The sequence below is a fragment of the Lemur catta genome, chromosome 16, assembly GCF_020740605.2.
Source record: "Lemur catta isolate mLemCat1 chromosome 16, mLemCat1.pri, whole genome shotgun sequence".
Classification (NCBI taxonomy): domain Eukaryota; kingdom Metazoa; phylum Chordata; class Mammalia; order Primates; family Lemuridae; genus Lemur; species Lemur catta.
In genome coordinates this window covers 41,356,520-41,369,512 of record NC_059143.1, presented here as the reverse complement: position 1 = coordinate 41,369,512, position 12,993 = coordinate 41,356,520, and the positions used below count along the sequence as shown (strand labels likewise).

At 38.6% G+C, this 12,993-nt stretch overlaps 2 protein-coding genes and 1 long non-coding RNA gene across 8 annotated transcripts in view; 2 read left to right on the top strand and 1 right to left on the bottom strand.

The window, feature by feature from the left end:
- The window catches only part of WDR7 (WD repeat domain 7), a 277,915-nt gene extending 273,153 nt beyond the window's left edge, over window positions 1–4,762 (bottom strand). For 3 of the 5 annotated variants that reach the window (XM_045527977.1, XM_045527976.1, XM_045527975.1), the window contains exon 1: window positions 4,535–4,739. The gene's annotated coding sequence lies outside the window, so the exon portion shown is untranslated. Of the gene's footprint in view, window positions 1–4,295; window positions 4,369–4,534 lie in introns of all 5 variants that reach the window. The other 2 variants (XM_045527973.1, XM_045527974.1) reach the window with 2 other exon arrangements.
- Window positions 4,763–4,950: 188 nt separating this feature from the next.
- Window positions 4,951–10,231, top strand: LOC123621513. 2 transcript variants are annotated; one of them, XR_006729169.1, is made up of 5 exons: window positions 4,951–5,340; window positions 5,622–5,761; window positions 6,782–6,855; window positions 9,143–9,202; window positions 10,122–10,231. It is a non-coding gene; the product is annotated as an uncharacterized LOC123621513 (long non-coding RNA). The 2 variants fall into 2 exon arrangements; XR_006729170.1 differs by having other exon boundaries at window positions 4,958–5,035.
- Window positions 10,232–11,303: 1,072 nt separating this feature from the next.
- The window catches only part of TXNL1 (thioredoxin like 1), a 37,569-nt gene continuing 35,879 nt past the window's right edge, over window positions 11,304–12,993 (top strand). Inside the window, exon 1 of the mRNA XM_045527267.1 lies at window positions 11,304–11,662. Coding sequence (XP_045383223.1) covers window positions 11,655–11,662 — 8 coding nt within the window. The 5' untranslated portion in view covers window positions 11,304–11,654. The remainder of the gene's footprint in view (window positions 11,663–12,993) is intronic.

Below are 12,993 nucleotides of genomic sequence, written 5' to 3'. Positions count from 1 at the left end.
AAAGTAGCTTTAGGCATCAGATACAGATCAAAACAAATGATCATATGTATGAAATTAAAATTCTAAGTTAATATTACTATCACAGTATCTGTAAGTGAAACCATAAGGTGTCCTCTTATTGAAGACAGGAGCTCTCAGTTGATTTAGCCCACAATCAATGGCATGCACATATGTAGTAGGACTATTAATTCTTTTAAAAAGTGCAGCAATTATTAATAAATATACAAAATGGCAACAGAACTTAAAAACCTCACTAACTGCCTATTCTAATCATTGAGTTTATCTGTCCAAATAAATAAAGTGTCACAGAAAGATGTACAGATAAACCCAGGAATAAAGGCACTACATATTTCCAGACCTAACTCTATAAACACTAAAATTACTTCAAGACTTATACTATGGATTTTTATCTCTATCTAACAGAATACAAAGACAAAAAGGTAGAATGTAAATATATGAAAACCAATAGCATTTTCTTCTATCAGCACTAATTTACTTAAAAATAGCACACCATTTGCAATATCTTTATAAACTACAAAAAATTTTACTCAAAGTCATGAATGGAAGACTATTCCATACTCTCAGGTAAGATACCCTAATGTTATTACATAAAGATGTCAATTCTCTCCAAAACAAATCTATAAATCCAATGCATCCTCAATCAAAATTCTAGTGGTATTGTTTTTAGAAACTCAAACAAACTAACTCTAAAATATATAGGAAAGAATAAATATCCGCAAATAGTTGAGCCAACTTTGAAAATAAATACAGATGAGAGAACCTTTCCTACTGGATATTTAACATCACTAGCCATTTGGGAAATGCAAATCAAGACCACAATGTGATATTGCCACACACCTATTGGAACTAAAATAAAAAATAGTGACAATACCAAATGCTGGTGAGGGTACAAAGAAACGGGATCTCTTTACGTTGTTGGTAGGAATGTAAAATAGTACAGGAACTCTGGGAAACAGGTTGGCAGTTGCTTCAAAAACTAAACATACACTTACCATACACTCCAGCAATCTCATTCCTCGGCATTTATCCCAGAAAAAGTGAAAATTTATATCCATACAAACAACTGTACAAGAATTTTCACAGCGGCGTTATTTGTAATAGCAAAAAACTAGAAATAGCCCAGATATCCAGATGAATGGTTCAACTGTGATACATAAATACCACGGAATAATAACAACTAAATAAAAGAAACTATTGATTTGTGCAACAATTTGGATATCTCAATCATGAAAGATTACACACTATATGATTCCATTTACGTAGCATTCTCATAATGACAAAATCATAGCGACAGAAAACTGATCAGTGATTACCAGAGGTAGAGATGGTAAGGGGAAAGGAGGTAGCTGTAACTAGAAAGGGGTAACAAGAACTATATCTTTGTGGTGATAGCATAGTTCTGTACCTTGATGGCAGAGGTGGTTACAGAAATCTACACAGGTGATAAAATGGCACAGAACTATACCACACAGGCATTGTACAAAGTCAATTTCTTGGTGTTGATATTGTACTACAGTTGTACAAAATGTAACCATTGAAGGAAATTGGGTAAAGCTGGATAAAGTGTAACTGTGGGGGAAAACAAGACCTCTATGCACTATTTTTGCAACTTCCTGTGAATATATAATGACATCAAAATAAATCTAAAACAAAATAAATGGGAAGAATTATTCATTTAGGGGAAAAATACATACTACAAAACCATAGTATTAAAGTAGCATGGTATTAGAGTAAGAACAAACCAAAGCAACAGGATCCGTTATTCAAAGTTTATACGACAATGTAATATACAATGTGTGGCACCACAATCTATGGGAAAAGGAAAGAATGACACTAGGAAAACTGGCACACTATATGGAAAACAAACTGGATCACAAACTTGTGACATATAAAAAGGTAGACTCTCAATGTATTTAAAGACCTTTAAGTTTAAAAGAAAACCATGAACTTAGTAGTATATAACATAGGAGAGGAACTGTGTGACATAGAATTAGGTAAAGACTTCTGAAATAAAATCCCCAAAACACAAACCATAAGACCAAAAAAAAAATTGATTTAATTATATCAGAATCGAAGATTTCTATTCAATGAAGGACATCATGAAAAAGATTATAGACAAATAATGGATTAGGAACAGATACACTTGTAATACTTAAAGGACTAATATTTAGGAATATAAGAAAGGACTGAAACCCCAAAATAAAAGTGAGTAAAACGATGAACAGGCAATTTTACAAAAGAAAAAACCCAAAAAGATAAAATTCAAATGAAAAACATTCAAATTCATTAGTAACAGTGAAATGTGATATAAAATGAGATTTTATTTTATATCTACTGTCTGGAAAAATCAGGGCGCTTAATAACACCAAACATTGGTGGGAATACAAAGATATAGAAACTCTCACAAACTGCCTACAGGCATACAGACCATCGCAGCTTGTTCTGGAACACAATATGGCAGTACTTCAATTACAATATATTAATATTTTATTAATATTCAATGATCTGCAAACCACATTCCTGGATATATATCTCAAAGAAAGTATCACAGAGGGCTAAAAGGTATGTTTGTCATAGTATCATCTATAGTGGTAAGAAAATGAAGATAATATGGGTACCCACAAATAAGAGAGCAGACAGAGATACCTTCTGAAATATCATGCAGCAATTAGAAGCAATGAACAGGAACACAAAAAGATCTTCAAAACATAGTAGGGAGAGGAAAAAATTGTAATGAAATATACGGCATGATGTCCTCTCTATAAATTAAAAATGTGGGCACCCAAAACAATACACATTTGATAACACATACAAAATGAAGGATACCCATCACACAGAATGGGTGCCAATCGGTTGATGAGCAAGAGAATGGAGCCGAATTGAAAATACAAGGCAATGAATGATAAAACAGTGGAGATGCCTTGAACAGCCCAATGATGATCATTGCATTGAGTAAGATTAACTCAATCCTCTGCACCTGAGGTCAAAGGCAAACTTTAAGAACTCACATACAACACATCACTAAAGTTAAATGTCATCCTTCCCTTCTCAGGAGGAAGGCACAAAATAAGCTCACTAAAGGTTCTCAATGCTACATCTATTACATGGAAGCCTTAAACTTCAAAACAACACTTATATCCAAGATAAAAGGAAACTGTAAGATACAGCGGTCATTACCCCAAAATGTAAGTTAAATTCCCACCGTGGTATTCAAGCAAGGCAAAGCCTAGTCACTGATTCATGTAGCCACTGAGATCTTTTAAAATGTAGCTACAGGTGGCAACAAGAAAAAATAAAGTGTATACTCTCATTCTTCTGTTAAGTAGGGCCCTGGAACATTTTTAAAATAAAGATAAGATATTTAAACAAATGAATTTCTCTACCATAATCACTAATTGACATTAACAATGAAACATTTGCTATATTTATAGTGGTTTGTTTTCCCAATTTAAAATAACTAAGATTTGTTGTTCTGGATGAAACCAAGGCAGTTTTGGATTCTTCGTAATATTAAAGGCATTTTCATCACATTGTTATCACTTGTAAGCTGCCCTCCCCCTTAGACATTCATGGGTTTGCTTACAAAGTAAGCAGCAGACCCAAACTTAAATTTTTGTGCAACAAAATGTCAAAAACTCAGTCAACTTCTTTCTTACAACAGGCAATTCTTGCAATCTGGTCCATAAAATCCTAAGAAATAGACAACTGAAAAAACGAGTTTGCCTTTTGTGTCTCCTGACAAATGTTACGGAAAAAGAAAGCTGTAGCTGCCACTGACTAAATCCCAAAATGAGCAGCATCAACAATATCAATGCAGTTTGTGATGGAACTGTATCTTCCATAGTTTCATACTATAAGAACCAGCAAATTTTCCCTAAGATCTGAGAAACTGGCATAGTAAGAGGGTCACAACATAAAACACAATTTTTGAATCAAAAGCAAGGTAGTACTAACTCCAAACATAGCTTCCGAATGCTGGGACTCATTAGTAAGTGAACGAGAGCGGGAGGTATCCACTCAGACAAGTCCTAGGGCAAGGAAATGAGAACTGGCAGGTGCTATCTCAAAGATGAAACTCTAACAGTGGTCTCAGCACCTGGGCAAGGGCAAATTAAAGAGTAGTACCAACAGGTAAGGAAAGACCAGATGAAACCCAAAAGCAAGCACATCACCCAAAAGCTCTGTCAATAACCACCCATTATCATCACTAACCAGTTCATCCCAGTCCCACCTGAAGACTAAAGCCACGGTCGCCAGAAGCAAATGTCACTCACCAGGCAAGGTAGCCCCCAGATCCCCCGGCGGGACCCCACGTTCCTGGGAAAGGCGCTAGCTGTGGGCCTGAACCTGCAGGCGAAGCATGGAACAGAGCGTCCAGCAGCAGCGATGTGACAGCTGGCACCACCCCCGGCTGGAACAGGCATATGACCCTTAACCCCCGACCCCTGATCTCCACAGTGCGGGTACATCCCGCGCTGGGGTTTCCCCAGGGGAGGCTTGAAAGCTCCCTTACCTGTCACAGCTTCATCTCATGCCGAGCGAGATGTCATGTATCAGACCAGCCGTGGGCGCCCCAGCAAAGGAGGACAAGGCGAGGGCGTATCTAAGGAGGATGCGGGGTGTGCAATCCGAGTGGGAAAAACCGACGGGACTGCAAGCACCAGCAAGCCGCCGTCTCCCTACCAACACCACAAGGTGCTGGTGCTGCCGCTGCTGCCGCCGCCGCCGCAGTAAATCAGCTGACTCCAACCTCCACTGCCGTGACTTTCGCAGCAACTGTCGCAAAAATGAGAGGGAGGGAAATGCTTATCATTTCCCCACACCCGGAGCTTAAGCCGGCGCCGAAAGAGCCGGCCACGTTACCATGGAGACCGAAGGTTGGCTCCAGGGTCAACTATGGGCAAGGAGGGTACGGCCGCCATTTTGGTTATGGGAAGTGAGGTCTAGGCTCTCTTCTCGCCTCTGCCGCCCAGGTTAGGAGGACCAAGATGGAGGGACGCGTGAAATGGCAAGTGTAGGTCTTTTCAGGGACCAGGACGTCGCATGTTTACACTTCTACCCCCACGACTCAGCCCAGATGACTGGAAAATGTCCGTTACCATATCCTTTTTTCTCGGAACTTAGCTGTTGCCCAGGACACAGAGGGCCAGACAGAGAAGGAACTCTGCTACTCGAGGGGAGGAAATCTGACCTTGTGCAACACTCCTGCAGAGGAGAGGGAATGAATATACACTCTCCGTGTGGGCGGCAGAGTGATGGAGCGTGGGCTTTGCGTTCAGAGAGGCATGGATTCCTATCCCGGTTCCTCCACTGCGCACTGTTAGTGTCTTCTTAGGCACGTTGCTTCCTCTCTCTCTCTTCTCAATTCCCCCATTTGCAAAATAGGGATAATACCCTCATGGATGTCTAGGAAATTGAACGAGCTCTATAAACGTTAATGACTTATACTTGCCCATCTTCCTCTCAAATGTTGGTTGTATGAATAAATGGGGAAGGGGAAAACTAATGCCATGCTTGTGGCCAATGGTCAGTTCTGTTAAAAAGATACAAAAAAATACTCATTTTATGGCTTTTTTTTCCTTTATAATCTCACTTTATAGGCTTCCGTTTACAGATGGGTATATAGGATACACTAGTGTCTACGGGAAAAAAAGCCGAACTCTGTAAAATAACTTTAAGGAGATTTACTCTGAGCCAAATTTGAGGACCATGACCCGGAGCCACGCCCAAGAAGCCTTGAGTAAGTGGACTTGCTATGGTTGGGTTACAGTTTGGTTTTATACATTTCAGGGAGACAGGGGTTACAGGTAAAGTCATAAATCTATACGTAGGAGGCATACATTGGTTTGGCCCGAAAAGGTGAGCCATCTCAAAGGGGGGGGGGAACTTACAGGTTATAGGTGGGTTTAAAGATTCTTTGGCTTGTAATTGGTTAAAGACATGAAGCTTTGTCTAAAGGCTTGGAATGTTTTAACATAGTTGCTGTTTATCTGAGATAAGCCACCAGACATATATTTGTTGTGTAAATTGAGAACCTGTAGGTGTGTCTTGCATACCCTTAGGCCTGTTAATGGGTTATAAAGGATGTCCCTAAGAAGGGATGGGGGCATGATAAGGCGTGTCAGACCTCTTTCCTCCCAGCAGGCAATTTAGTTTTAGGATATTCCTTTGGCCACCAGAGGGTCCATTTAGTCAGCCAGTTGGGGGGTGAGCCTTAAAATTTTATTTTAGTTCACACTAGAATCCTATTGCAGTCCTCCAACTATGTACATATACAAGTCACCTGGGAATCTTGTTAAAATAAGTTTTTGATTCAGTAGGTCTGGGGTGGGTTCTGAGATTCTCCATTTCTAACTAGCTTCCAGGTAACATTTATTGCTGCTAGTCCTTGTAACACACCTTAAGTAGCAAAATCCTATTGGATGCAGGGCCTGGAGCATGGGATAAGGGGACCAGAACAGGGTAGAATCAGCTCCTTTGGAGAGAATAGTTTCTGTGTTAATTTGGCAAAAGTGTGCTGAGTATTGGTCTGGTCAAAAGGCTTTCTGTCCACAATTTATTGTTTCTGCTAGTGGCAAACCTCTTCCTCCCCTTCTTCCCAGCACAGACATCTACACCACCCCCTCCCCCAGCAACACATTACAGGCCCATCAGTGTCCTGGGTGACATACCTCTTGTGCCTTCACTTAGCATCCAGCTACTGCACTGTACTTCAGGTCTCAGGTGTTGTTTCTTATCTGCTGTTTCTGTTTATTTGTAGAGACCAGCTCTGCTGCCACCATACCGAGAAAAACTAAGTCATAATGTTGACCAGGAAAATCAACAGAACACTTGGTAATCAATAATCCTGAAATTGTCTTGTACTGCAAATTGGAATTCTATGATTTTCTTCTACTTTTGACTAACTGCCTTGCGATCACATGAGAGAAGGGAAAAATAATGTTAAATAGAAGAAATTAATTCCTTGGCCAGTTGGCTTCAATATACTCATTCCCTGTGTTGTGATGATGAATACATTTATACCATTAAGTTCATAATCCCCTCTATAATTTATAAGAACTTTTTGGAAATATAGGAAGCACAGAGTGGTTATCATAGGATAATTTTAGGCTACATTGTTTGGTTTGTGAAGGAAATCTATAGGATAGCTTTCCTAGATGAAGACTCTGCTATCCAACAAATATTAATTGGATGCTTACTATACGTTCCAAATACCTTCCTAAGAAGGTTAATACGAAGATTAACGAGGAACTTTCAGACTATCACCACTCTGGTCACTCTGAACCACGTTTATAAAATTTATTGTCAAAGCCGATATACGTATGTGACATCTCCTGAGCAACAGGGCTAAAATAAATATTTAAATATTAATGAATAAAATGCTCCTGGTTCAGAAATATTCACACATTTTTATACACACACATATATCTGTTTTATATAGAACCTTCCTGAAAGTTAAGATTTGTGTCTTCAGTAAGATGAATAAATAATTTATCTATTCCTCTCATCCAGATGAATTATACAGAAATCTTAAAACAGTTAAATAATCAAAAAACTCAGTTCAACATATATTTATTGAGCCTTAGCTGAAGGTGAAGCTGAGAAAGCAGAATCTGGAATATTCAGCTTGTATGGAGGAAGGCAGGCACTGCTTCCCACTGAGACTCAGGAGGGAGGGAACTCCATGCACATTGGAAAGTATGTTGGATGCTGGGTGGCTGAAAAAAATGACAAATGCCCACCAAGACATACAAGCTATAATACAGCACAGAATGAGAAATACACAAGTAAGGAGCAGGGGAGAAAAGAGATGAATTCTTTCTAGGTTGGGGTAAGGAAGGATAATCATACTAGATTTCATGGAGGTCTAGAAGTATAATAAGTGTTCTTTGCATGATGTTTGCGTAATTAAAACTCCCTTGTGTAAATAAGAGCTTCCCTTTGCACTTTCTCATGTGATACTAATGTCAACTGGTGAGACTTCTCTTTTTTACCTATCTCATGACTGCCAGTAAATCAGACCATTTCTTTCCGAGTAACAAGATGTCTTCCTAGAAATATCTCTAGTTGCTCCATACTCAGGCCTTTTAGGAAGGAATGAAGGAGATATGGTTGCAGCGTGCTAAAACTCCTCACAAATGAGGATTTGGGAGCCCCTCACCAAAGATTAGCGAGGGGATATTAGAATAGATAGTAAAGGAGTCACCAACTGCAGCAACAGGGACTGTAGATCATCCTACTAACCCTCCCTAAGAAGTTTCCCACGAGGAAGAGAGGACAACCAGAAGCCTGGAAGAATTGTTCCCCAAACCTGTGGGGAGAAGGGGACCCATTGTAGTATATATAGTGGACTGTGGGAGACACAAAGATGGACTACCCCAATTCCACTTCAAGAGAGAACCACTCCCCAGCTGCAAGGAGAGTGGTTTGCTCACTGTTCTTGCTATTAGCTTCTTCAGCGTTACCCCACCTTTCCAGCTGAGGTTACATAATTCTTGGGGCAGCCCCTGATAAATGACTGAGTAAAGTGAAGGAAGTCAAGCGCATACTCTTCTTGGAGAGGCCCCCTGTCAATGTTAACGCATAGCTATTTCTGCCCCACGAAGGACTCTTTTAATAAGCAATCTTTGTCTCAGAGCTCCAGGTTGGGTTAGTAGAGACTGTGTCAGGTCTGCTTTTCCCCTTCTTCTGCACAATCCTGCTTCCTCCCTTTTTCTCTCACAGCTGTTATTCCACAGTAAACTTTTTGGACACCTCTCTCTATCTCAGTGTCAGCTTTTTAGAGAACCCAACCTGCACCATGGCACAATTTTAACAATTGATAAATCTAGACCTTTTATTATACTTTCTTTTGCAACTGTTCTTTTAGTTTCAGTGTTTTCAAATAAAAAGTTGGAAAAAAGAAATAAAGATTAAATAAAATTTTGATAAAAGAGATTTAAGAGACATATCAACCAATACAATGCATATACCTTATTTTTATATTGATTCAAATAAGTTATAAAATAAATTAAGAGAAAAATGGGGAGTTTTTAACACCAAGTGGATATTTACGGATGTTAGGGAAGCACTGTTAACATATTAGATGTGATAATGATATTTTGGTTATGATTTCTTACAGGATTCCTCCCTCATCTTCTAGATGTGCAGGCTGAAAAATTTATGGATGAAATTATCTGTGGTAAGGGAGACAATGCCAATAAGTACCTTAACTTTATTCCATCTTCATGAAATAGTAGTTTCTTTTACTTGTCCTAAATTTAATTTGTCAGGATGGAAAGAGTTGCTTATTCAACGTCTAGTAGCATTAGCCACCATGTTGAACTGGGCACACAGCAAATGCAAAGACTTGGTTCTTGTGGTCAAATTGCTCACAGTCTGGCGGGTAGACAGATATATCCTCCACTGTGAGAAGTCATGTACTTTGGTACTTTCTACCAATGGGTATGATCCTCCTTCTTCCCTTCCAGTACTAATATTCTGAATTTTATGGGAATATTATTTTTTAACATTGTGTGAATAACGGCTTCCTTACTATACAGAAGCCACGAGCATACATTTTACTTTTGTCAATTTTTTTAGTACCTGGCCCTCAGATATATTCAGATATTTAGATATCTGCTACACAAAAATGGAATGAATGATGAGGGTGTGAATGCATGGGGCGTGTGTGTGTGTATGTGTGTTTGCTCAAGGGCACACCTGAGAGAAGGCCTCGAATACACTGAAAGCCTCTATTAAAAATTTTATCATTTCCTTCCCTGGTTGCCCTTCTTAGTTAAACAATATCTATAACACCACAGGCAAAAAGTGTTCTTTTATAACCAGTGATTAAGTAAAAGTATAGATTTTTAGTTATGCGTACTTTTTTCAGTTCCAAAGAGTTAAGTCCAACAATGTTATAGATTGAACGTTTGTGCACCCCCTCCAAAATCATATGTTAAACCCTAACGCTCAATGTGATGGTATTTGGAGATGGGGCCTTTGGGAAGTAATTAGGTCATGAGGGCAGGATGTTCATGATGGATTAGTGCCCTTATAAGAAGACACAGAAGAGAAAGTTTCACTCTCTCTCTCTGTCCCCACCACCCCCATGTGAGGATACAACAAGATGGCCATTTGCAAACCAGGAGGAGAGCCCTCACCAGATATCGGATCTGCCAGCACTTTGATCTTGGACTTTCCAGCCCCCAGAACTGTGAGAAATAAATGTTTATTGTTTAAGCCCCCCCCCCATGGTATTCTGTTATAGCATCCCAAACTGACTAAGACAAACTCCCAATATACTCTTCAAAAAAATTGAATAAAAATATGCATTTTTATTGCAGAGGCTGAGGTATCTGAAATATTTTTCTAAATATCTGGGCTTCTTAATAGAAATTGTAAGCCGTTTAATGACTTCTGGACCTCAGATATAAATTTCAGAAGAAAATAGTACTTTATATGTCTGGGAAACACTTAAACTGACTCTTAGAATTGCCAGTGAGTTTCTTTAGTATGTCCCAGGAGGAAGAGATTTGTGACAGTGATAAATCACTCTATGGGTTCCTAGGAAACCTTCTCCTTAAAGACACTGCCTAGTGTCCAAAACTGAAGAATATAGTGTTAGTGGGAAAAATGGTCCATCTGGTGACATGACGTCATTATCTAAAGAAAGATTTGATGTCCAAGGGGAAATGACACCCTTTTGACTAAAAAGATATTGCACCACTTAGAGATACCTGGGGAAAATGGTATTCAATTTTCAAATTCAAAGCATGAAACTATTATAGAAAAGGTTTGGAAATTATGATGCAGAACTTCCTTTTTATTTAAAATTTATATTGCATAAATTACATATTTTTGTCCTTGCAACTTTAAGAATGAGACAAAACTTGGCAATATTATCTGACACTATTTTTTTAAAGAAATAAATTACCCAGTTTAAGCAGAGCTAACTGGTATAACTGGTATAATATAAAATAATATAAAATGTTATTTTCTTCAAGAGTTTGGTATCAATAAATCTGTATCCTTATGCTTCTACAAATACAAATTCAGTTATTTAAAGAGGTATATTATATCTCAGTGGAATTTATGAGTGTAGAAGAAATGTTCTTTCCCTCATTGTTTTCTTGCTTTTGTTTTTCAAAAATCAGAAACTGACTTTGTTTTTCCTTTTCACAATAGGACTAAATCTGAACTTTTGCTATGGCACTTATTTTTAACTCATATTTGTAGAAGTGTCTTACTGCGCTTCAGATGTTCTCAGAGGAGAGGTGTTTCAAAGCATTATCACAGTACTTTCTGTATATTAAATGCATTTTAAATGTTATGTGTATGCTAGACTAGTTATCATCAAATAGTGTTCCTCAAAATGTGGATCCCTCGCATCAGCTGCCCTGGGTGCTTATTAAAATTCAGATTTCCGGTCCACACTCCTTCTCTACTGACTCAGAATCTCTAGGTATGAAAGTGGGAACCTACATTTTTGAGGAACTTACTACAGTATAAGAACTATGAATTTCATAGAAAAGCATGAGAATGGCAAATAGGTTTCATCTAGAGTGCTGACCCTCATAGTGAGTGATGCTGAATGGAATTCTGAGGCTGAAGCTAGATGCCTTGGGAAACCATGGCATCCAGTTCCTGCCATGAACAAGTAAGGAGTTGTGGGGCGGGGGCAGTTTGTGACTGTATATATGCAGCATGTTTGGCATCTCTGAATATGTTAATCTCAGGAATGGAAAGAGTGTTTCCCATGCTGCTAAGAATAATCATAAGTAATCCTTGCAGAGGTTTTTGAGTCTCCAAGATTTTTCTAAAATTTTCATGGAAATTCTAGGAAATGGGGTTTTGGGAAAATCTCATCCACCAAAAAGTTTAATTTAGTTAATGAAATTAAGCATTAGTTAAATAACATAGGGGAACTAGTTAACTGTGAATATTTTCTTTTTTTAAGAGGTGGGGTCTTGCTTTTTTTGCCCAGGCTGGTCTTGAACTCCTGGTCTCAAAGGATCCTCCTGTCTCAGCCTCTGGAGTAGCTGGGACTGCAGGCATGTGCCACCATGCCTAGCCTATTTTTGTTTTACCTATCTGAACCTTCTTTATAGAATTTTTGTGTAGGATTTTTCCCCCACCTGTGCCTTCTGACCTTGTGATATCATCTGCTAAATGTTTCCATGCACATATATAAAGTTCATTTCTATAAAATGCCGAGTGCGACCCAGAGAAGGCTACACAGATGCTTAATTGTATAGCTCTGAATCAATTACACACTTACCTGAATGTCAGCCTTTTCATCAGTAGAGTAGGGCCAATAACCATCACCTTGCTTGTATCTCCAGGTTGTGAGGAGTTCTCACAAGAGTGTGTGTCCCCAAGGACAGGAACATGTAATAATCACCTTTAACTTCTGAGTATTCACCCAGTGCCAGACACACTGGAGGCCCTGAACAATTTGTTGTGGTTGTCAGTGAGCTGATTCCAGTCTTACTTCATCGAATGGTAGTGGTTGCTTGAGTAATAACCAATGACTCTTTTCCTACATTCCAAAGCGTTTCTCAGTCTTCAACCTTTTGGTCTTTGACCCTTAACTTTTGTGATTTTCCTCCTGCCTCTCTACTTCTTTTCTAACTCTTCTCATTGTACTCCCTATTTGTGGTTGTCTTTAAATTTCTGTTGTAACTTTTTGCTTTTCTGTACATTTCCTGATGAACTCACCTACTTTAGTGGTATCAACTATGACTTCTATGCTGGCAACTCTCATGTATTTATCTGCAGCTTGCTATATTAATCTTCCAACCTCCAATTTCCCAGGTGTTGAACCATTTTTCAAATTTTTGTATCAGGCAAAGTCACAAAAGGAAAAAGCACAAAGTGGGTAATTGAGGATAATTTAGTAAGGGGACTATTAATAAACCTGTGGATAAAGTTTTGGAGAATCAAAAAGTGATGATGATGTTAAAGAGAAAATAAAGACAAATACATCAA